General features: G+C 42.0%; 3 protein-coding genes across 6 annotated transcripts; all 3 read right to left on the minus strand.

Annotated features, from left to right (window-relative positions):
* Positions 1-34: 34 nt before the first annotated feature.
* qrfp (pyroglutamylated RFamide peptide) lies at positions 35-592 on the minus strand. The gene is given in 2 exon segments (XM_064983717.1): positions 35-180; positions 183-592. Coding segments are annotated over 2 exon segments (474 nt in total). The 5' UTR covers positions 558-592; the 3' UTR covers positions 35-81.
* A 3,605-nt stretch (positions 593-4,197) lies between these two features.
* On the minus strand, positions 4,198-13,804 carry LOC135552197 (histone H3-like centromeric protein A). 4 transcript variants are annotated; one of them, XR_010457410.1, is made up of 6 exons: positions 13,705-13,804; positions 10,295-10,469; positions 8,459-8,589; positions 7,928-8,002; positions 5,228-6,890; positions 4,198-4,981 (listed from the first exon to the last, which is right to left on the minus strand). XR_010457410.1 is itself a non-coding variant. In XM_064983670.1 (5 exons), the coding sequence occupies exons 2-5, from the start codon at positions 10,419-10,421 to the stop codon at positions 6,762-6,764; spliced, it is 462 nt and encodes a 153-aa protein (XP_064839742.1). In that variant the 5' UTR covers positions 10,422-10,469; positions 13,705-13,804; the 3' UTR covers positions 4,198-6,761. The 4 variants fall into 4 exon arrangements, 2 of the variants coding, with proteins under 2 accessions (XP_064839742.1, XP_064839744.1); XR_010457409.1 differs by having other exon boundaries at positions 4,199-5,330; positions 5,602-6,890; XM_064983670.1 differs by having other exon boundaries at positions 4,198-6,890.
* An 85-nt stretch (positions 13,805-13,889) lies between these two features.
* LOC135552196 (proteasome subunit beta type-7-like) lies at positions 13,890-18,391 on the minus strand. The gene is made up of 8 exons (XM_064983669.1): positions 17,705-18,391; positions 16,178-16,271; positions 15,976-16,073; positions 15,669-15,809; positions 15,310-15,425; positions 15,013-15,071; positions 14,773-14,924; positions 13,890-14,659 (listed from the first exon to the last, which is right to left on the minus strand). Exons 1-8 carry the CDS (start codon positions 17,767-17,769, stop codon positions 14,548-14,550), a joined length of 837 nt encoding a protein of 278 aa, XP_064839741.1. The 5' UTR covers positions 17,770-18,391; the 3' UTR covers positions 13,890-14,547.
* Between the last annotated feature and the right edge of the window lie 3,445 nt (positions 18,392-21,836).

The following is a 21,836-nucleotide window of genomic DNA, read 5'->3' on the forward strand; positions in this document are numbered from 1 at the left end:
AGCCCTCTACCTTACCCTTTTCCAAGTTCCCCACACTCAAGAAGTCCAAGTGCTTCTTTTCCCCGACCCCTCCCTCCTTTTTTACTTCCTTCCGAAGCGGAACCCGAAGCCTCCCTTCTCTCTGTTGAAAGCCTGAAGCCCGCCGGCGATGGATGTGAGAGCTTCGTTCCTCTTTCCTCCCCCTCTCCTCCCTCTTCTCCCCCCTCTTGGTAGTGCAGAGTGTCCATAGGGTGACCGGGGAAGGGACCCAGCGGCCTCCTCTCCAGATCCCCCCTCTGGCCCCTCATCAAGCCCTTCTGTCCCCAGCCGTTCTCTTCCACCAGCTCGCTGAGCAGGCCCAGGCGTGGGTCCTCTGGTCCCAGCTCCAGCAGCTGCCCCCAAGAGCGGAGACCCGCTGCAGCTACAGCCCCTGGGACATCAAGGGAGGCCTGGAGCTGGAGTAAGTCAGCCTCCCACTCAGGGTTCTCCAATGTGGGCAGGATGGCAAGGGGGAAGTAGGGGTGCCCGTGTGCCCCCGGGATGGGAACCAGCAGAGCCAGTGAGAAAAAAGTGAGCATCGGTTGAGAGGCACAGAGAAGGAACGAAGATAATCTCATCTATAGGTTGTTGGAAAGATAAAGTAGTTGTGAAATAAATCACAAAATATAAAAGGAGTCAATGTATCATAAGTTGCAAACCTATCCAGATATTTGCAAGCCCTGATTCTTAGGGCCCTATTAAAGAATAATACAAAATTAACTGTGTGGGGCAAGAAACCTCAATTTCATAACACAGCATTCCTCCTTCTAACACAAAAATGTAATTTTACCCTGAAATAGCACTAAGTGGGTTAGATAACATTGAACAGCAGCGCAGATTTCTACAGACATTTAGTGAGAACCGTTTACTATGTAAGCACTGAATCATATGTACCTGCTGTACATATTAGTACACAGAAATAAACTGAATATCAACGTCCACACCTAATACCAACCACATAAGCATTGATATATCCATTGGCTTACCTTGTAGAGTTTTCAGTGTTTCTGCCTTAACATTCCCCTGACCCTTTAAATACCCCATAAATGAAAAGAGTTATCAGCTGACAGCATCGTGTCCACTGTCCCTGATTGGTTAATCGGGCCCTTGACGCACAAGTATAATGCAACTCTGACATCTACATTCTTCTGACTTGGAAACAAGTCTTACTTAACTGATGGACTCTAAAGTGCCCAATTATTGTGAAGTGAATCATTAGGATTGGAGAAACCGCGTTAAGGTCTCAGTCATTAAGGTCATCTCACGGGGAGGACACAGACACACCTGAAAGAATTCCATTGTCCGGTTCCTGACATAATCCCAATCATTACAGACATAGTTCATAAATACTCTGGATCAGTCACTTTTTCCATTTGAACTATTCAAGTAAAAACGTCATTCAACCAGACTTCTATAATGATCATACAAAACAGACTATGTCTAACATTCCAACACGAAATATAACTTATCTTTTGCTTCCTGTTTGCCATGTAAAAATCCTCATTTTCATATGGGTAGTTGGATGTTTTTGTTTGTTTTCTTATCTGTATATTGGTACCCAAGTTTATGTCATTGTCTGGTGTTGTTGGGTGTCTACAAAATATCCTATTTTGGGCAGTGGGTAATTGGTATTATGCAAGCGTAAGTGGTTTATTGAGGTCACACCTACACTATAAATGTTATTAATTACTTAACATAGCGGTTATCCTCATAGAGGACAGTCCTGTGTGCTTAGTAAATTCTCCTTTAAAAAAAATTCTCCGGTACATTTGTATATTTTTAGCCAGTAGTTCTGAAAGTAGTAATTACAAGCCAAAAGTGGGCCCTGAAAATTGCTTCCCATGTCCTGTGTGTGCAGATATGCTCTCCCTCTCTCGTTCTGCTGTGTGTGCATCTCACTTGCTGTTACTCAAATGGCAAGGGGATGAAGCTCATTGGCTGAAACTCAAATTGCTAGGGGCTGGCCCATGTGGGGGAAAATGTTGCTCCGCAGCTTCCAGGAAAACAGTCGCTTTCAAACAAGGGATTTTGTGGCCAATTGAGGTGAAACAGCATACCACCCTCCATCCCACTGCTGGCTTGCTTTTGCGGCTAAGCAGGGTTGGTCCCTGGATGGGAGACCAGATGCTGCTGGAAGTGGTGTTGGAGGGCCAGAAGGAGGCACCCTCTACTCAAAAGAAAATGCCCCAGGGCAGTGATTGGGGACATTTCCCTGTGTAGGGTGCTTTCTTTAGGATGGGGGGTTAAACGGGTGATCGCATGGCACTTATTGTAAGAGTAGGGGTGCTAACCTCAGTGTCCTGGCTAAATTCCCAATCTGGACCTCACACCATCCACAGTCACCTAATCATCCCCACCTTACAATTGGCTCATTCATTCATCCCCTTTAACTGTTCCCCAGGTCGTTGCTGTAAATGAGAACGTCTTCTCAGTCAACTTACCTGGTAAAATAAAAAATAAATACAAATTCTGCTCATAGATCACGCATGAACTACACATTGAAACATCCAGCCCAAAGGAGGAGGTTTAAAAAAAAAAATTGCCAAAGTTCCCAGAGCATGTCTAAGAGGATTGCAGTATGATCTGAACTAAACCTGGGGCCGGATTCACTAAACATTACTTACGAAAAAACTTAAGAAGCTGCTTAAGAAAAAAAAATAAGTTCATAAGATAGTTCATAAATGCAATTAACCAAAATGTATTTAGGAATTCGTTGTTTTCTTAGGAACTTCGTAAATATCTTCTTATGTGGCATTGACATTTAGTGACATGCTTGAAACCAATAAATGAGCCTATGTGACAGGCATGATAAAATTTGGTGTTGATATTTCAATTTTATTACATAGATTTTTTTGCTTTATGTCTCGAGAATAAAAAGGTTGTAGTTGGCTCGCAAACCCTTTACACACAAACAAAAAACTTTTTTTCACACATTATAGCCATCAGACTAACGTTAGCTACTCTACATCAACCCACAAAAATGGATAAACAAGGAAATCTCAATAAAAACTCCAGTAAACAAGAGCTTGAAGTGATGGTGGAGGAAAAAGCCATGGAAGACCCATTTGTGACGAAGCTTTAACTTTGAAGTCTTGAGATGTTTCTTCAATGTATCAACATAATTTCCCTTCCTCGTGATGCCATCTATTTTGTGAAGTGCACCAGTCCCTCCTGCAGCAAAGAACCTCCACATCATGATGCTGCCACCCTCGTGCTTCACGGTTGGGATGGTATTCTTCGGCTTGCAAGCTTCCCCCTTTTCCTCCAAATATAACGAGTCATTATGGCCAAACAGTATTATTTTTGTTTCATCAGACCAGAGGACATTTCTCCAAAAAGTACGATCTTTGTCCCCATGTGCAGTTGCAAACCATGGTCTGGCCTTTTTATGGAGGTTTTGGAGCAGTGGCTTCTTCCTTGCCGAGCGCTTTCAGGTTATGTCGATATAAGACTCGTTTTACTGTGGATATATACTTTTGTACCCGTTTCCTCCAGAATCTTCACAAGGTCATTTGCTGTTGTTCTGGGATTGATTTGCACTTTTCGAATCAGTACGTACGTTCATCTCTAGTAGACAGAACGCTTCTCCTTCCTGAGCTGTATGACGGCTACATGGTACCATGGTGTTTATACTTGCGTACTATTGTTTGTACAGATGACCGTGGTACCTTCAGGCGTTTGGAAATTGGTACCACAGTTGAACCAGACTTGTGGGGGGCTACAATTTTTTTTCCGAGGTCTTGGCTGATTTCCCATGATGTCAAGCAGAGGCGCTGAGTTTGAAGGTATGCCTTGAAATACATCCACAGGTACACCTCCAATTGACACAAATGATGTCAATTAGCCTTTCAGAAGCTTCTAAAGCCATTACATAATTTTCAGCAATTTTCCAAGCTGTTTAAAGGCACAGTCAACTTAGTGCATGTAAACTTCTGACCCACTGGAATTGTGATCCAGTGAATTATCAGTGAAATAATCTGTCTGTAAACAATTTTGGGAAAAATTACTTGTCATGCACAAAGTAGATGTCTTAACCGACTTGCCAAACCTATACTTTGTTATCAAGAAATTTGTGGAGTGGTTGAAAAACAAGTTTTAATGACTCCAATCTAAGTGTATGTAAACTTCCGACTTCGACTGTATACATCCATTACTTAATATAGACCATTTATTAAAGTACAAAGACTGTCATATTTGGGGTGGGTTTGGGTTATTTAATCTTGCACACACACATTTCCTGGCACTTACTGTGTACAATATAATCACAAACACCTATACATCTTGTTATTGATTACTGCATTGTTGGGTTTAGAGCTTGCAAGAAAGGCATTTCACTGTACTTATGCACATGACATTAAAACTTGAAATTCTAAACTACGTGCACATACTGATATCATAACAACCATGGCAAACTGTGGAACAAAACAAGGGGTCACGAGGAATAATCATAAAATGCTTACATTTACATAGCATTATTATATATTGGACAAAAATAAACTCAATATGCAACAATTTAAGCAATTTTACAGTTACAGTTCAGGAAATCAGTCAATTTAAATAAACTGGGCCCTAATCTATGGATTTCCACACTGGCCAGGCCCAGCCAATCAGAATGAGTTTTTCCCCCACAAAAGGGCTTTATAACAGACACATGTTGCGTTTATATTTTTTGTTCAGTGTAACTAAAAAGTCCATCAGTTTACAGGTCACATAGTTTTACCATCAACACGCCTAACATTAATATGGTTGATGTACCCTGACATAATTCCCTTCTGTACCTAATCCAGACTCTCCAAACTCATATGTCAAAGGGGAGAGCCTTGGTGCACCCTGGGAATTGTAGTCCAGGAAGATGGAGTCTTTAAAGCCCGCTGATTGGTTGGTGGTGCTTTGGGGGCAGGTTACTGAGGGGGGCAGTGAGCATAGAGAGCTCCAGTTGGTCGATGGTGCTGGTCTGAAAGGACTATCAAAATGGAAACAATCCAATTCCCGAATTTGTTTATTTAGAAAAAAATTCAGATACAATGTCTGTTTAGGAATGTTAATAAAACACATTTGATCGCTCACAAACCTGGGGCATATGCTATTATATAGTCCCCTTCTACAGGAGTGTATGGGTTTTAGCCAACTCCTTTGACTATTGGCTGTCAGAAACGTCTGGGACCAGGCTACAGACAAACATAATTGGTTCCGGCTAACTGGGGCTTACACTGGCTGTGGCATTCTCCTGACTGGCTGCTCCCTTGGTTCACAGACCCCTCCCCCTTGTCACCATGGAAGCCGCCATACAATAAGCCCTCCAGGGTGCTGCTCTAATGACAGAGGGGAAAAAGAGGGATGTGGATCACATCAAATAACAATAAGCCATTTAAAGAGTTCTTGTTTATACACTACACAACTTCATTAAGTTGATTTCTAACACTATCCGTGCAGTGGATACTTCCATCTCCAATCCTAAAATGCACCTTTAACACACATTTACAATACATGCAAGTAAACAACATGGAATAAGAATATATTGCTCTTAACATTGCTATTCAATGAATTGGCTTGACTAGACTCAAGAGCATAAAATTGTCTTACCTGACGTGTCGATGGCCCGAAAGAATGCACCTATTTTGGATCCATGAATAATATCCCCTTTAAAATGCATCAATGTACATTATGGCACTTGAATAAACAGTACTATTCTCCGTCCATGTGAATACATGAACACCTTCTCTTTGACTCAAAGAATCCTCGCCATTAAAAGGGATCCTACTCAGAAAGTGTTCCCACTTGTCTGTAGTTGTTCAACTGCTGTGCCGTTTAAACATCTAACTCTAAATGTTGCCCGGTGTGTTTCGCGGTCACAAGTGATGCCCTAGCACACATGTAAACAGAAAATCTGATTGGCTGCCTGCTGGGAAAGCAGGTAGATCAGGGGCCAGGAGGCAGCAGAAAGCTGTCCCAAGAGACCAATTAAAAAAGGGAGAGCCAAAAGGGGCATCTTGGCAACACCACACCATCAGATGAAAATACAATGAGACAAAAGGCGGTGGATGAAACCACATGCACACAAACACCACAGAGACATGTTAAAATTGGGCATGACAAATAACAGGTTAACATGAAAGAAACTAATGTCCAGGTTATAAGGAATGGATCTGTAGTGCTACAATGGGTGTATGGGTCACCACCCTTCATTACAGAAATGTCATTAGCAGGTTGTCCATAGACATCATATAATCCACTACATGTAATTCTATGATTTTATCCCTGCACATATGAAACATACAAATGTGAGCCATTTCGAATTGTTTTTGTACCAAATAAAAACATTTATTTAAATCAAAACAATTTATCTAAATTATTTACAGAAAATCTAATATTTTACAGATTTTACCAGTATACTAACTTGGCTTAGGTACCATGAGGTCCAAAACACAGATGAACTAAAGCAGTATACCCAACAGTGTTTTCCCTTCACAATGTACAAAAAAATAAGTGTTTCTAACTGCAAAACATTGGTCAATAGACTTTGCCTGAGTTAGCATGTTGTTATAGAATATGCTGAGGTTATAACTGGCATGAACATAATGCATATGTGTTTGGGGTAAATTAGGTCCAATAATGCTTTGCATCAAAACATAGCATTGTTAGGTCCTCAACACCCCATGGTCACCTTGGCTGAGCTTGAGTGACAAGAAGAAGAGAGGCTACAACAGACCCCATCCCAAGCCAAACTGCTCATCTGAGCATTCTCAGAGGTCATCCACTCCTCGAATTCGCCGGGCAAGCTGAATGTCACGGGGGAACAGCGTTACACGCTTGGCGTGGATTGTACACAGGTAGGCGTCGGAAAACAGTAAAACAAGGAAAGCCTCTGCAGCCTGGAAGATAAATAATGGTGTCAAACAATGACCAGCAAATATATTGACAACACCATTAATAGGGATACAAAAAAAGCAGAGGGGATTTTTTATTATTGTCGATGTGTACTATGATGTTGTTATAATCATTTTAAACTGTAAGAAGGGTTTAGAGCAGGGGTCTCCAACATGTTGATCGCGAGCTACCAGTAGCTGCAATTTTCACGTGTTCCACCACAAACTGTCAAAAACAAATCTCACAAGTATCAGACACCGCAAACTCCCAGATATTATTTAACCAATGCAACATTGACATTATCCCACCCCTGGTTAGCCACTATTTGCTTAAAAAGCCAAACTTAACACAATATATGCCAATTCATTTCCAGCAATATTGCCCCTTGTCTATCAGTCCATGTGTAGCCACTGCCAGTTGATGTGATAACCGTCTTGCAGGTAGACAGAAATACTTTCCCCAAAACCTTCTCAATTGAATGTTAACTGCAAAGTAGGCTTACCTGACAGAAGTATATGATGAGAAATTATATAATTTATTTGTTATTTACAAACTTTGCCATGAAATAGGCAGCAGCAGCAGTACAGAAACATCACTAGACCGGCACACTAGATTTGCATTTAAAAGGGCCAGATGTGCAATTAAAAGGAGAATTACACACAAATCCAGATACCAACAACAAAACATTGTCTCCTGATGTGATGTAAACATTGACTCAGAACATAATTTTAAAAATAAATCTTAAAACAGTCAAATTAAAACAGAAAATTCATCTGATTTTATAGTGCCCGCACTTGAGTTTTATTTAACTGTTTCTTTGCGGTATATTGACAGGAAACACCGCGCACTATTTTCTCTACACTCAGGAGCTGGGGAAGAGTGGCAGGGGAGAGAAGAATGTGCTTGTTCGAAAGCTAGAGAAAAATGTGTAGCTTGTTTCATTTGAATAAAGTAGCTCACATGCTAGAAAATGATGGAGACCCCTGGTTGAGTATTGATATAACAGTTATTCAAATAAGCACAGGAGTGGGAAGCAACATACCTCCTGCAAGGCCAGGAGAGCCTTCACCTGCCATCTCATGAAGTCCCTGGTATAAGTATGGCACACCTCCCGAACCTGCGTAGACAACCTGAGTAAACAACCTTGCAATTTGCTGCTGTGGCAATTCTGTCATGCAATGATTTTGTCCAACTTGTCAAGAAAATGCACTGACAAGGGAATGTTTGGTGACATGTAGCTTAATTGGTCGAAATTGCAAACCCCCTTATTGTAGTGCAGTGATTGGTCAGTTGTGTGAGATAATATTGCGATGATTTGACTGTTGTATGCGGTAATAGTATGGTGATTGGTCAAATATGAGGGAATTGTTGATTTTGCAACCAAAAAAAAGGGTAAAATCCACAGGGCTAACTATGTATTATCAACAAGTAATGTATTGTCAGACAGTGGCAGCATGCATCTAAGAATGTAAGGTGACTATAGACAAAATGGTGGTTGTAAAATCAGTTTGCAGGAGCCATGTGCTAACCAACCTCTACCAGACAAGAAAGGACAGAACCAGGGGTATCGTACCAGGCGTGCAAATGGTCCCTTGCGCAAAAGCAAGTCAGTGCTCTTCTGGTACTTGCGAATTTCCATCAGAGCTCGGGTGCCAGGGCGAAACCTTGTCTTTTTTCGCTTGGGGGGAGCTGGAACGGCAGAGGCTAGAGGGACCCAGATCATCTTTAAACAATGAGAACAGAACCTTATAATATTTCTTCATTGCAACACTTTCAACTAGTGGTCACATACAGTGCATTCATAAAGTATTCAGACCCCTTCCCTGTTCCCAGATTCTGTTAGGTTACAGCCTTTTTTTAAATCCTCAATCTACACACAATAACCATAATGTCAAAGCAAAACTTGTTTTTTTAAATACATGCATATCTATTAAAAATAAAAAGCAGAAATACCTTATTTACATAAGTATTCAGACCCTTTGCTATGAGACTCGAAATTGAGCTCAGGTGCATCCTGTTTCCTTTGATCATCCTTGAGATGTTTCTACAACTTGATTGGAATCCACCTGTGGTAAATTGTGATATATTCAATTGATTGGACATGATTTGGAAAGGTACACACCTGTCTATATAAAAGGCACCACGGTTGACGGTGCATGTCAGAGCAAAAACCAAGCCATGAGCTCGAAGGAATTGTGTGTAGAGCTCCGAGACAGGATTGTGTCGAGGCACGGATCTGAGGAAGGGCACCAAAAAATTTCTGCAGCAATTGAAGGTTCAACATTCTTAAATGGAAGACGTTTGGAACCACCAAGACTCTTCCTAACGCTGGCTGTCCGGCCAAACTGAGCAATCGGGGGAGAAGGGCCTTGGTCAGGGAGGTGACCAAGAAACCGATGGTCACTATGACACGAGCTCCAGAGTTCCTCTGTGGAGATGGGAGAACCTTCCAGAAGGACAACAGTGTTTGCAGCACTCCACCAATCACGCCTTTATGGTAGAGTGGCCAGATGGAAGCCGCCACTCAGTAAAAGGCACATGACAGCACACTTGGAGTTTGCCTAAAGGCACCTAAAGGACTCTCAGACCATGAGAAACAAGATTCTCTGGTCTGATGAAACCAAGATTGAACTCTTTGACCTGAATGCCAAGTGTCGCGTCTGGAAGAAACCCGGCACCATCTCTAGGGTGAAGCATGGTGGTGGCAGCATTATGCTGTGAGGATGTTTTTCAGCGGCAGGGACTGGGAGTCTGGATCGAGGAAACGATGAACTGAGCACAGTACAGAAAGATCCTTGATGAAAACCTGCTCCAGAGCGCTCAGGACCTCCGACTGAGGGCGAAGGTTCAACTTCCAACGGGACAACGCAGGAGTGGCTTCGGGACAAGGCTCTGAATGTCCTTGAGTGGGTCAGCCAGAGCCCGGACTTGAACATCTCTGGAGAGACCTGAACATAGCTGCGTAGCGACGCTCCCCATCCAACCTGACAAAGCTTGAGAGGATCTGCAGAGACGAATGGGAGAAACTCCCCAAATACTGGTGTGCCAAGCTTGTAGCATCATACCCAAGAAGACCCAAGGCTGTAATCGCTGCCAAAGGTGATTCAACAAAGTACTGAGTAAAGGGGAATACTTGTATTATGTATTATTTCAGTTATTTTTATTTAATACATTTGATAACATTTCTAAAAGCTGTTTTTGCTTTGTCATTATGGGGTATTGTGTGTTGATTGATCATGGGTAAAATAAAATAAAATCAATTTTAGAATAAGGCTGTAACAAAATGTGGAAAAAGTCAAGGTCTGAATACTTTCCGAATGCACTGTACATAGCTAAACAAAAACAGTTTGCTTCAGTTTAAGCATTGAGAAGCCATGAGTCCAACCCACATTCCCCCTATTCTCCTCACCCGATGGTCTGCTCAGCCGTGGTGCCTTTGATGTTGAAGCAGTCGCGATGGAGGCTGGAGGCCGACGCTTGGGTACTGCACCCTTGCGCCGGCTTGCAGAAGAACTGTCAGGATCGTGACGAGGCATCCTCCAATACTAGTTCACAAAACAGCGTCAATGAAGCCAGACTGTTGCCTGATAGTGAAGAGGAGATAGAGAAAAGTAAATGTGTTGTGACTGGCTCCAGTATTGACCATATAGGTTTAAATGGTCTTCGTCATTAATCTTGCATGTCATCACACACGATCCTGTTAGCCATATGGTGTATATTGGAAAAGAAGAATAGAAAGGGTTGGACTCAAAATGCATACTGAAAAAAATAAAAATAAATCCCCTTATGACAGAGGTGTCAAACTCATTCCACAGAGGTCCTGAGTATCTACTCGTTTTTGTTATTCCCTTTCAAAATTGTGTCCAATTTAAACCTAGACAACCAGGTGAGGGTAGTTCCTAACTAATTAATTAACTTAATTGATTAATCAAGTACAAGGGTTGAGTGAAAACCCACAGACACTCAGCCCTCCATGGAATGAATGAGTGAAGGGGTTCAATTAAGCTCGACCGGGCTTGCTGGTAGGCGTGTTTTACACCGGATGAAAGTGTATCGCATTTGATTTGGAACAGGTCTGCCTACCAGGAGTGAGCCAGGTGCCCCTCTGTCCGACAGCGAATTCGGTTCAAAACCAAAGTGACATAATTATGCATGTGTAATAATACATTTTATATAGCGCTTTTCAGTACAAAGGGGGCGGCAGGTAGCCTCGTGGTTAAAGCGTTGGGCCAGTAACTGAAAGGTTGCTAGATTGAATCCCCGAGCTGACAAGGCAAAAATCTGTCGTTTTGCCCCTGAACAAGGCAGTTAACCCACTGTTCCTAGGCCATCATTGTAAATAAGAATTTGTTCTTAACTGACTTGCCTAGTTAAATAAAGGTTAAATAAAACAAACAAAAAAACAGTAGAATCTCAAAGTCGCTTAAAAAACATGTGTCAGTTCTTGGGTGATGGTCTTCAACAGCATTAGATGATAAGCAGTTCAGAAAAGTAGTATCTTGAGCAGATGGAGCAGTCAGGGAGGTAGGTAGAAATATCTGATAAAAAGGCCACGGAGCTCTTCATCGGGCACCTTGTTGTCTTTGATGTTCACAGCTCCTTCTCCGAAGGCAAGTCCATTACTAAAATGTAGCACCCACCTGGCTGATGCTTCAGCGACTGTAAAAGCGGCAGAATAACCACTACTCCCCAGCAGTAGTCTGGAAAAGCCCCCTACGAGGCGAGCCTCTGCATCTTCTCACACCGCTGTCCACTTCCCTCTAAGAACCGGGGCAGTTGGCCAAAATTCTGATGCTGTTGATGCATCATTAAAATCACACTATATTAGCTAGCCAAGCCAAAACAAGTTATCAAAAACAAAGAAGGTTTGAAATATGCAGTAAAAAAACATGTAAAAACATTTTCAGAGCTCTCTGCCTTGGCTACTTCAGCGCGCCATGACAAACACTGAATTATTGTAGTAGGATTCTTTCCTCACATGCAAAAGGCATTGCTGAAAAACACTTTATCTGTCTTCCCAATTATTATTATTATTTTTTAAATTAAAACATCTATGGAAAATAGATATACGTTTCTGGACGATGCACCATGATACCTTGTTGACATTAACGAGCAGCGCAGATTACTTTTATATTTATTTATTTATTTAACCTTTATTTAACCAGGCAAGTCAGTTAAGAACAAATTCTTATTTGCAATGATGGCCTAGGAACAGTGGGTTAACTGCCTGTTCAGGGGAAGAACGACCTTGTCAGCTCGGGGGTTTGAACTTGCATCCTTCCGGTTACTAGTCCAACACTCTAACTAGGCTACCCTGCCGCCCCATAAGGGTGCTCCTCCCTCCCCGCTTTTGCCGGTGACGTGACAGGCCATGGCCCAGTGTACCCCGGGCCAGATTAATCAAACCCCTCAGTGACACGAGGGGTTAGGTCGGGTTCAGGGTAGGATTGTCTCAGGGGTCTCACTTAGCATCTACCATGGTCTGGTAACTCTGTTAGGCTCAGGCATGACATCGTGGGGTCACATTCAGGGGGGTGTTCTGATAGGTGCCACGTTCTTCACTACATCTGAACATTCTGAAGATATGCAATCTGTTATACATTAAACATTATACAACGGATGGGACTAATCCTGGATGCTGATTGGTTAAAACCTCATTCCAACCAGTGTCTGTTCCACAAGTTACCACCAGCTAAAGCTGACATTTAAAAGCCTATTTAATCTGTTCCATCTCACTGCACAATCAACTCTCTCATCAGCCCAGCCAGACAATTTATAAACTTGATCTCCACTATAAAAACCATCTAGACATCATCTCCCATTTCTGTTAGACAAGCATTTGATTGTCTCCGAAATTAGCAAAACAGTTTCAATATTGAAATTCGATATTCAGTTGTCACTAATGAAAATGTTGGGACGGGACAGTCAGCTTTTCTTAGCCAGTCGAAATCATGTATCAGCTGTTATAACTATTTAGGATATAGACAGAAATGTGTACAGAAAACAGTTCAAACTAAAAGGCAGCTCGATGGCTGTATTTCCAGTTTGAAATGATTGTCGTAGCTGTGTTGTTGGCTAGCTCCTCAGTATATAGTGTCCTGACAAGAGATGCGAAATCGCGCATAATTAGCTCATTCTTATGGACCTACTGCTAGAAAACAGCTTAAACAAACGCAGCTAATTTGCTGTTATTCTGGCTGCAATGTTTGACATGACTAAATTAATCGTAGTTGTAGGCTAGCTAGCATGCAAGGGATACGAACGTTGCCAGCCGGTACGGAACATTTTGAACGAACGACCGGGTCACGTCCATAGATACAGAACAAAAAGACTCAACGACTGGCTCGCGTCTCTGAAAACCAAACCGATAGAAGGAACGATCCGCGACTTGACTATATCTCGTGGAAGTATGAGTGCATTCATCAAAATAACCTTTGGGCATTATCACTTAACGTTAAGTATCTGAACGTTCTGTAACGTTGCAGCGTCCTGAACATGCCTCTGAACTCAACCAGGGCCAAGCTGGAAACAATGCAAACCCGCATTCACTCAAAAGTAACAAGCAGATAGTTAGCCAACTCGCCACAAGGTACTTACATTAACTAGTTCTCTAGTTAGCATCGGGTTGAACCCATATAATTGTAAATCAAGAATTAAAAACCGGTAACTGGCACGCTCATTTTAGGGAGGTAAGAAAGCTAACGTTACGTAAGTTAGTTCTTCAGAGCTTTGCATCTACTAAATTAGCTTGCATGCCACCGCTAACTAAGCAAACCATAGCGCTAACAACTTTTGAACGTGTCGAAATTCCACACTTACCAGCCGATGCAAGTCTTATGCGAAGAGCTTTTTGTCAACAGTGCACCAAAGACTAAACCTCTCCCTGAACCAATGTGACCGAAATTCAAACGACGCTCCTTGGTATCCGTCTCCTCGCAGAGCCAATGAGATGTGTCGATGAGCGCATGAAAACGCCTTGTTTACCGTTACTCCAATGGGTGGTGTTAGAGAAAGATGAGCTGCATGTTTATTGGACAAGTCAGTCAGCTCGAGAATATTTACATTTAAGTCATTTAGCAGACGCTCTTATCCAGAGCGACTTACAATTAACATGGCATTAACGTACAGTCACAGATACAACAATGAGCCAGATATTTCACCGGATGTATAAATGTGAAGCATCGGTTGGTTATAAAAATATTTGTTACATTAGTAGCATGTCATACTCAAATAATATAAAAAAGTAGCTTTGTAATAGTAAAAGACAATTATACAGACAAAATCAACAGATTCAGGTGTGGGGTTATCATAGTGCTGCTGTACTATTGCATGCATGTTCTGGTAGAAACAGGGCTGCCCAAACCTCTTCCTGGAGATCTACTGTCCTGTAGGTTCAGTCCAACCCTAATTTAGCATATCTGATTCAACTAGTTAAGGTCTTGTTGAGCGGCTAATTAAATTAGGGTTGGACTGAACCCACAGGACTGTAGATCTCCAGGAAGATTGGGCAGCCCTGTGGTAATAGGTTTAATAAAAACATCTAAATGCATTAATTGTATTTTGGTAGTAAGTACCAGTCAGGATTTAGAATCAAAGTAGACATTTTTACTAATGAGTTTTGGAATTAATTTTGGTTTGATAAAACCTGTAGCAGCATAGATTTTACTGAGTGTCCATAAGCTGAATTGATTCATCAACAATGTCCAGAGGCAGGGGTGTGACAGTCTTTGTTAAAACTGCAGTGGTGCCAGGCTTGTACTTGTACTGTCCTTCTCTGGAAATGGGCAAAGAGAAAGGAAAAATATATTGTAATTCCCATTATGAATAATCAAGTAATAATCACACAATTGTGTTGGTTGTAGCCCAGTAGAAACTTGGATGGCTCACTTTTTCCCCTTCTGGGCTGGTTGGTCATAGCCCCTAAGGTACTGAACCCCTGCCTGAGTGATGACACACAGGTCCACATTACTGCCAGAGCCTAAGTCACAGAAAATCCCAGCAACAATGGCATCCCGCACCAGCTTTTTAGCCTCTTCTAGCTGAGCAAGAGACAGATAAGGCAGGTAAGACAGGTGAGCAAGACATTGTATGAAATTAACTGTTCAATAAAAATTAACTGCATCTCACCTCCAGGTTTGGTCTGTATCTGTCTTCAAAGATAGAAATAGCTGCACCTGCTCCCGAACCTGCAAATACAACGGCAGTACTGTTACCTTTTTCTAATGTTTCAATATTCAATACAACTTACCATTAGAAGCTCTTCCCACAGCCCAGCTGAATTAGTTGATGGCAGATGATTACCAAAGACAAACAATACAGGCATCCATCTGATTATGCTGGACTGAAACTCAAGGACATTGTGCAAAAAAAGTCTCAATCTCTGACAGTCAAGCATTGACTAGATAAACAAATGGAGATCAATACCCATAGTAAGGAATGGTAGTTTGTCATAGGAGCCGTGTGGGTAGACACTGTAGAGGTGAGCACCAGTCACATCCACACCGCCAACAATCAGAGAGGAGCCAATATGTCCCTGGTACCTGGAATGGAAGCATTGCAGAAGCCACAATTCAGGTGTAGAGAGCCACAATGTAATAGCATCATCAATGTGTGATAAAATTGTAATCAAGTGAGGGATTTGATATTGAAGGCACTGTTGTGGTATTGCTGTCTATTATGGCCTGGAAAGTAACTAGATTGTCAGCATTCAAACCATGTTATGAGAATGGCCACTGTAGAGGTCTTATTTTCCCATCGTCACAGACTCATTCATGCTCTCTCACCTGAAGAGCATCTGTTTCAGTTGTCGGGTAACCGTGACAACAAGGGGAGGACGTCCTGTGCTGAGTGAGTGCAGCTCCACATTGGATGACATCATCTGAGTGGTGACTTCTGCATCTGCAGCCACACCTGCGCCACAACAGCTACAATAAAAAAATTGAGATTAGTGGGTGAAACATGGTGGTTCAAATAGACTTCAACAAAATCCCCAGTCTGTGCATGTCATTGTACAGGGGCTGATGCTCAACTACATATGGGTTACACAAGCGACACTTATACTGTACAAGGTCTATTCTTTGTGGTACTTACTAGATGTTGGGTGCAATGTAGTGGATCTTCATGCAATTCTTGTCAGCTACCACCATGTCATCAGTGGCTCTTGTGTCAGCTCCAAGTATCACCCCATCCTGTGGAGGGAGGAAACGCAAACTATAATCATACTTTGTGCTGAGCTCAATCTTGAGACCACTACATCACAGTAAACGGAAAATGTGTAATGACTGATTCTCACCTTGAACACTATGCCAGCGATGGTGGTTCCAGTCTTCCTTGCCTTAGGAGAACTGTAACCAAGCTCTGACAAATTCCCCTCCAACACAGCATTCCTGCAGAGTGAGAACTTATTATACAATGTTGGGTATATTTAGAGAAGCTGGCTTCGTGTTGGCCTAAGCAGAGCCCGGCCGATCACTGGGGCCAAGCTTCGTGCCACCCAGGACCTATATACACACAAGGCGGTGTCAGAGGAAGGCCCTAAAAATTGTCAAAAGACTCCGGCCACCCTACTCAGACTTCTCTGCTACCACACGGCAAGCGGTACCTTAGTGCCAAGTCTAGGTCCAAAATGCTCCTTAACAGCTTCTGCCCCCAAGCCATAAGAATGCCAAACAGTTAATCAAATGGCTAACAGTACTATTTTCACCCCCCCCCCCCTTTTTTTAACACTGCTGCCTCTTGCGGTTTTATCTATGCATAGTCACTTTACCCCTACATACATGTACATATTGGCTCAATTTCCTCAACTAACCTGTTAGCCTCACAGACTCGGTACCCCATGTATATAGCCTGGTTATTTTGGATTACTTAAAAAAAAAAAAAAAAGTCGGGGCCCCCCCCAAAAAATATAAAAATAAGTCGGGCTATAAACCTAAGCCTACTAAAACCAGAAATTTGTTAGGAAATCTTCCTCTGCTAAAACTATTTACATGGTAACAATGTAGGCCTACAGTAATTATCCTGTTTTAAACTACAAAAGTGTTAATTATTTTTCTGCAGGTTCACAATTTTACAAAAGCAGACAAATCTAATAAAATTAAAGGACAATTCTGCCACTTTTCAACCTCAATCTCCTCCAGCACCAAACCGGTCTACAAAAAATGGTTATTGGTCACACACATATTTAGCAGATGTCATTGCGGGTGTAGTGAAATGCTTTTGTATAAACAGTGTGTTTCTATGATCTGTGGTTACCTTCATAAAGGTTCCAAAATTGTTTCATCACAGGGTAGGATTAAAAGTAAAGTGAATTTCAAAACCTGCGACAAGGGAAGGTATTTTCTTGGTTTCCACATCCGTGAATCTCAGTGTTTGAAAATGTTTTTACTTGATGTCATCTGGTAGAACTTTATATTTTTTTCTACAAAACATAGAAAATGTGCCCTTTTCACATATGTTAGCTCCTCCCACCAGCCTCCTTTAGACTATAGGAGGGTGGGCATTGTATTTGGTGTAATGGAAAAAAAAATGGACCTGAGTCACACGTGGTTGCCATATGTTTAATACCATAACAATCAGCCAGTCCTAGTATAGTTCTTCCCAAAAGCTTCTGGTTGACATTGGTATTGTGCTGAGATAATGAAAATTAGGTTGAAACGTGGAGTTGCCCTTTAATTGTGCGCGAATTGGGTCTCGACCAATGTTATGGTCTTGACTCGAACCCCTGACATCCACCTCAAGAACTGTCCCAATAAATAATAAAACATGAGTTCCAGTAAATGTTACTCAAATTACCCCATGGACCACTAAGGAAGGAACTCACCTGCGAGTGTTCTCAAAGGAAAAACCAGCGCTTTGAGGTTGGGGAGGTCGAGAATTATGGAGCATCTTCAATCAAGCTGGGCGAACGAATCCACAACCCTCAGGTGAAAGGAGAGCGTCTACTGCACTTCACGTTTCAACCCCTTTTACTTTGTTAAACGCTGTCACGGTTAACTGTCTCGGTTGGATGTGTCAGCGTTTCGTGGTGTGAACTTTCACTTTCAATTTTAACAGCCTCAGACGAATCAAAATACAGTATTGTCATGGCTAGAAGGTTACAGCTTTTGTCAAATTAACTTCAAAAGTAGATTTGTTTTTCATTTTAGCGAAGCCTTTCCCTAGCCTTAATCCTAACCTGCTACGTTAATTATGCTAACCTGCTGCGTAAATTCTAACTTGCTGCAAAAGGTCCAATTTGAAACTGTATCCCATCTTGTCAAAACAGAACAAATGGATTCTCAATGGCTGGTTGGTTGATAGGAACGGGATCCTTGGGCGTCCCAATTCTGATGTCACCGTCCGGGTTTGGACGTCCCAACTCCATTCACGCGTCGAGTGCGCAAGCGTTGCAAAATACGTTTCGGAATCCATGTTATTCAATTATTGCACCCACACTGCTCGAGCGTGTCAACGAGCGTCTGCGTTGCCAAGGGATAAAATATAACTCATTCCTATTTCTGATGCCGATTCCGCTGCAAGTCCTGCCTCTCCTCCTCATTGGTTTATAGACGCAGGTACCCACATGACATCTCATTGGTTATACCCACTTGAAAGTGGACAAATGACTGCAGGTGTGGCATAAAAAGGGGTAGCTTCGCCTCTTTCAGGTGGACGTGATTGTTCTTAACAAGCTTTGACGGAGGTGTGTGGCGACCAATGAGGGGAGGGCTCCCCTCCAGGTAGGAGGAGAGTGGGCAGGGTTTTGTACAATTAACCTTGACCCTTTTCCAAAAGGAGGATGGAGGAGAGAGGAAGCAGGAGGTGAGTCAATCTAATTGATAAAAGGCCAGCGACTCTTTCGTCCTTTCCACGTGAACTATATGACTGAGCGACATGACCACTGCATGCCGCACAACGTGCAATGAGAATGGAGGGTCATATTGTGGCTTGATAAGGAATGTGAAGCAGAAGACACTGATTTATGTCCCTTTTATATTCAGTTCTTTCCCCTGCTGCAGAATTACAATTAGATTTGGTTTGGGGAAACTAATGTTGAAGCAGGCCCACATTCTGATTTGAGCAATTCAGCACTGGGAGCTGTCCATGTGCAAACAGAGTCCAGGTGTTCATAGGCTGTTCAGTTGAAGAACGTCTGCTACTTGACCACTGTGCAATGGCATTGCGGGCAACATTGTAAAGGCTCCAATCAACAACAAAAAAATACCAACATTTTACTAGTCTAATTAATAATGGAGCAGTAGCATGAGCTTTTTGTGACATTGACCTTCATAAAGAAAAGAAAACAAAAAATGCATCATGACAAAAAAGAAACAACAATTTGCAATATTTAGGGCTACTGCAAATCTCAACACCCATACCGCCAATAATTGGTACGGGAATCATTTGTAAAGTAACCAACATTTTCTTTGTTTAATAATGCCAAATTCGAGCTTTTTGCTAGAACAGAAATGCAGTATGCTCATTTTTTTTCTTGTCAGAGGATGACCGATGTCCAGTGGATGGTGTTGGGTAGATCTCCATGCCTTCCAAGATCAGCAATCAACCGTAGAACTGTCACTAAACCTGTGATCTCTTTCTGTCCCTGCTTTAGTTTGGGGCGTCTCTGTGTGCTACTTGCTACCTAACTGTGGTTATTGGTGACTAAGAGCCCAGATGATTCTGATCCAGAGTTGGCTGTTCAGTTGACTCCTAATCTCTCCTCTAAACCAGTCTTTGTGGATTTGAAAGCACTCTCGGGCGACGGCGTTGGTCGACAATGGCACCTTGGCCAACAGGCGGACATGGGCAGTGGTCCCGGAGTGTGACTGATCTCCCGTCCGTTTACCACAGTCATGTTGACTGCGAAATCCACCCATCCACAAAGAAAATTGCAGACGTCCATGTTGAAACCTAGGTCTGTCAGACACTCGTGCTTACTGGTGTCCCCTCGGCACTCCTTCATGAAATTCTCCATGAGGTTATTGAGGACGAGCCCAGTCAGACAGCCAACAATCAAGGTAAACTCGTCTGTTGTGTCGTCCTCCCACTGCTTAAAGACACTCTTATCTCCAACATCTTGAAATGAAGTGAAATCAGAGAGATCTACAGGGATCCCTTTAGACTTGTAATACTGCCGAACTTGAAAGACATTATCGCACACATCGTTGATGAATCTCTCTGCCACATTGAGCCAGAAGGGTGTTATTCCGGTTACTTGTTCTAATTTGTCCATGTTGTAGCCATGTCGCCTAGCTGCCTCAAGTGGGTTGGCAACGGCTTGCTGCAAGTTAATGAAAGAACTGACAGGGATTTTGAAAGTACAGTACCAGTCAAAAGTTTGGACACACCTACTCATCCCATTTAATTTAATATTTTTTTTGTATTTTCTACATTTTTGAATAATAGTGAAGACATCAAAACCAATAAATAACACATATGGAATCATGTAGTAACCAACAAAGTGTTAAAAAAATCAAAATGTATTTTATATTTGATATTCTTCAAAGTAGCCACCCTTTGCCTTGATGACAGCTTTGCACACTCTTGGCATTCTCTTAACCAGCTTCATGAGGTAGTCACCTGGAATGCATTTCAATTAACAATTGTGCCTTGTTAAAAGTTCATTTGTGGAATTTCTTTCCTTTTTAATGCATTTAAGCCAATCAGTTGTGTTGTGACAAGGTAGGGGATACAGAAGATAGCCCTATATGGTAAAAGACCACATCCATATTATGGCAAGAGCAGCTCAAATAAGCAAAGAGAAACGACAGACAATCATTGCTTTAAAACATGAAGGTCAGTCAATCTGGAAAATTTCAAGAACTTTAAAAGTTTCTTTAAGTGCAGTCGCAAAAACCATCAAGTGCTATGATGAAACTGGCTCTCATGAGGACCACCACAGGAAAGGAAGACCCAGAGTTACCTCTGCTGCAGAGGATAAGTTCATTAGAGTTAACTGATCCTCAGATTGCAGCCCAAATAAATGGTTCACAGAGTTCAAGTAATAGACACATCTCAACATCAACTGTTCAGGAGAGACTGCATGAATCAGGCCTTCATGGTCGAATTGCTGCAAAGAAACCACTACTAAAGGACACCAGTAAGAACAAGAGACGTGCTTGGGTCAAGAAACACATGGACATTAGACTGTGAAAATCTGTCCTTTAGTCTGATGAGCCCAAATTTGCGATTTTTGATTCTAGCTGCCGTGTCTTTGTGAAACGCAGAGTAGGTTAATGGATGATCTCTGCATGTGTGGTTCCCACCGTGAAGCATGGAGGAGGATGTGTTATGGTGTGGGGGTGCTTTGCTGGTGACACTGTCTGTGATTGATTTTGAATTCAAGGCACACTTAAACCAATATGGCTACCACAGCATTCTGCAGGAATATGCCATCCCATCTGGTTTGCGCTTAGTGGGACTATCACCCAATTGAGATGGTTTGGGCTGAGTTGGACCGCATAGTGAAGGAAAAGCAGCCAACAAGTGCTCAGCATATGTGGGAACTCCTTCAAGACTGTTGGAAAAGCATTCGTCATGAAGCTGGTTGAGAGAATGGCAAGCCTGTACACAGCTGTCATCAAGGCAAAGGGTGGATACTTTGAAGAATCTTAAGTATAAAATATATTTTGATTTGTTTAACACTTTTCTTGGTTACTACATGATTCCATATGTGTTATTTCAACATTTTGATGTTTTCACTATTATTCTACAATGTAGAAAATAGACAAAATAAAGAAAAACCCTTGAATGAGTAGGTGTGTCCAAACTTTTGACTGGTACTGTACATGGTTATTGTCAATTGCTATACAAATTAATATGATACTGTATGTCACTCTGTTAACATACATTATCTTTGTAACACATTAGACTCTAAATGACCTAATTTTGTTTACATACCTTTTGCAATAGGGCCACCACAGGGTTCACCACAGAATTCACCACAGGCTTCAACACAGGTTTCACCAATGGCT

This window comes from Oncorhynchus masou, chromosome 13 (genome assembly GCF_036934945.1).
Source record: "Oncorhynchus masou masou isolate Uvic2021 chromosome 13, UVic_Omas_1.1, whole genome shotgun sequence".
Taxonomy (NCBI): domain Eukaryota; kingdom Metazoa; phylum Chordata; class Actinopteri; order Salmoniformes; family Salmonidae; genus Oncorhynchus; species Oncorhynchus masou.

What these genes read in the sequence shown, in the direction of transcription:
- LOC135552197 (XM_064983670.1), bottom strand. Translation starts at nt 10,421, where the DNA reads ATGCCTCGTCACGATCCTGACAGTTCTTCTGCAAGCCGGCGCAAGGGT. An exon ending in ACGGCTGAGCAGACCATCGG is followed by an intron (nt 8,590 to 10,294) that starts GTGAGGAGAATA and finishes GGGTCCCTCTAG; the next exon opens with CCTCTGCCGTTCCAGCTCCC. An exon ending in AGGGACCATTTGCACGCCTG is followed by an intron (nt 8,003 to 8,458) that starts GTACGATACCCC and finishes TTGTCTACGCAG; the next exon opens with GTTCGGGAGGTGTGCCATAC.
- LOC135552196 (XM_064983669.1), bottom strand. Translation starts at nt 17,769, where the DNA reads ATGCTCCATAATTCTCGACCTCCCCAACCTCAAAGCGCTGGTTTTTCC. An exon ending in CTGAAACAGATGCTCTTCAG is followed by an intron (nt 15,426 to 15,668) that starts GTGAGAGAGCAT and finishes CTTCCATTCCAG; the next exon opens with GTACCAGGGACATATTGGCT. An exon ending in ACTACCATTCCTTACTATGG is followed by an intron (nt 15,072 to 15,309) that starts GTATTGATCTCC and finishes TTGTATTTGCAG; the next exon opens with GTTCGGGAGCAGGTGCAGCT.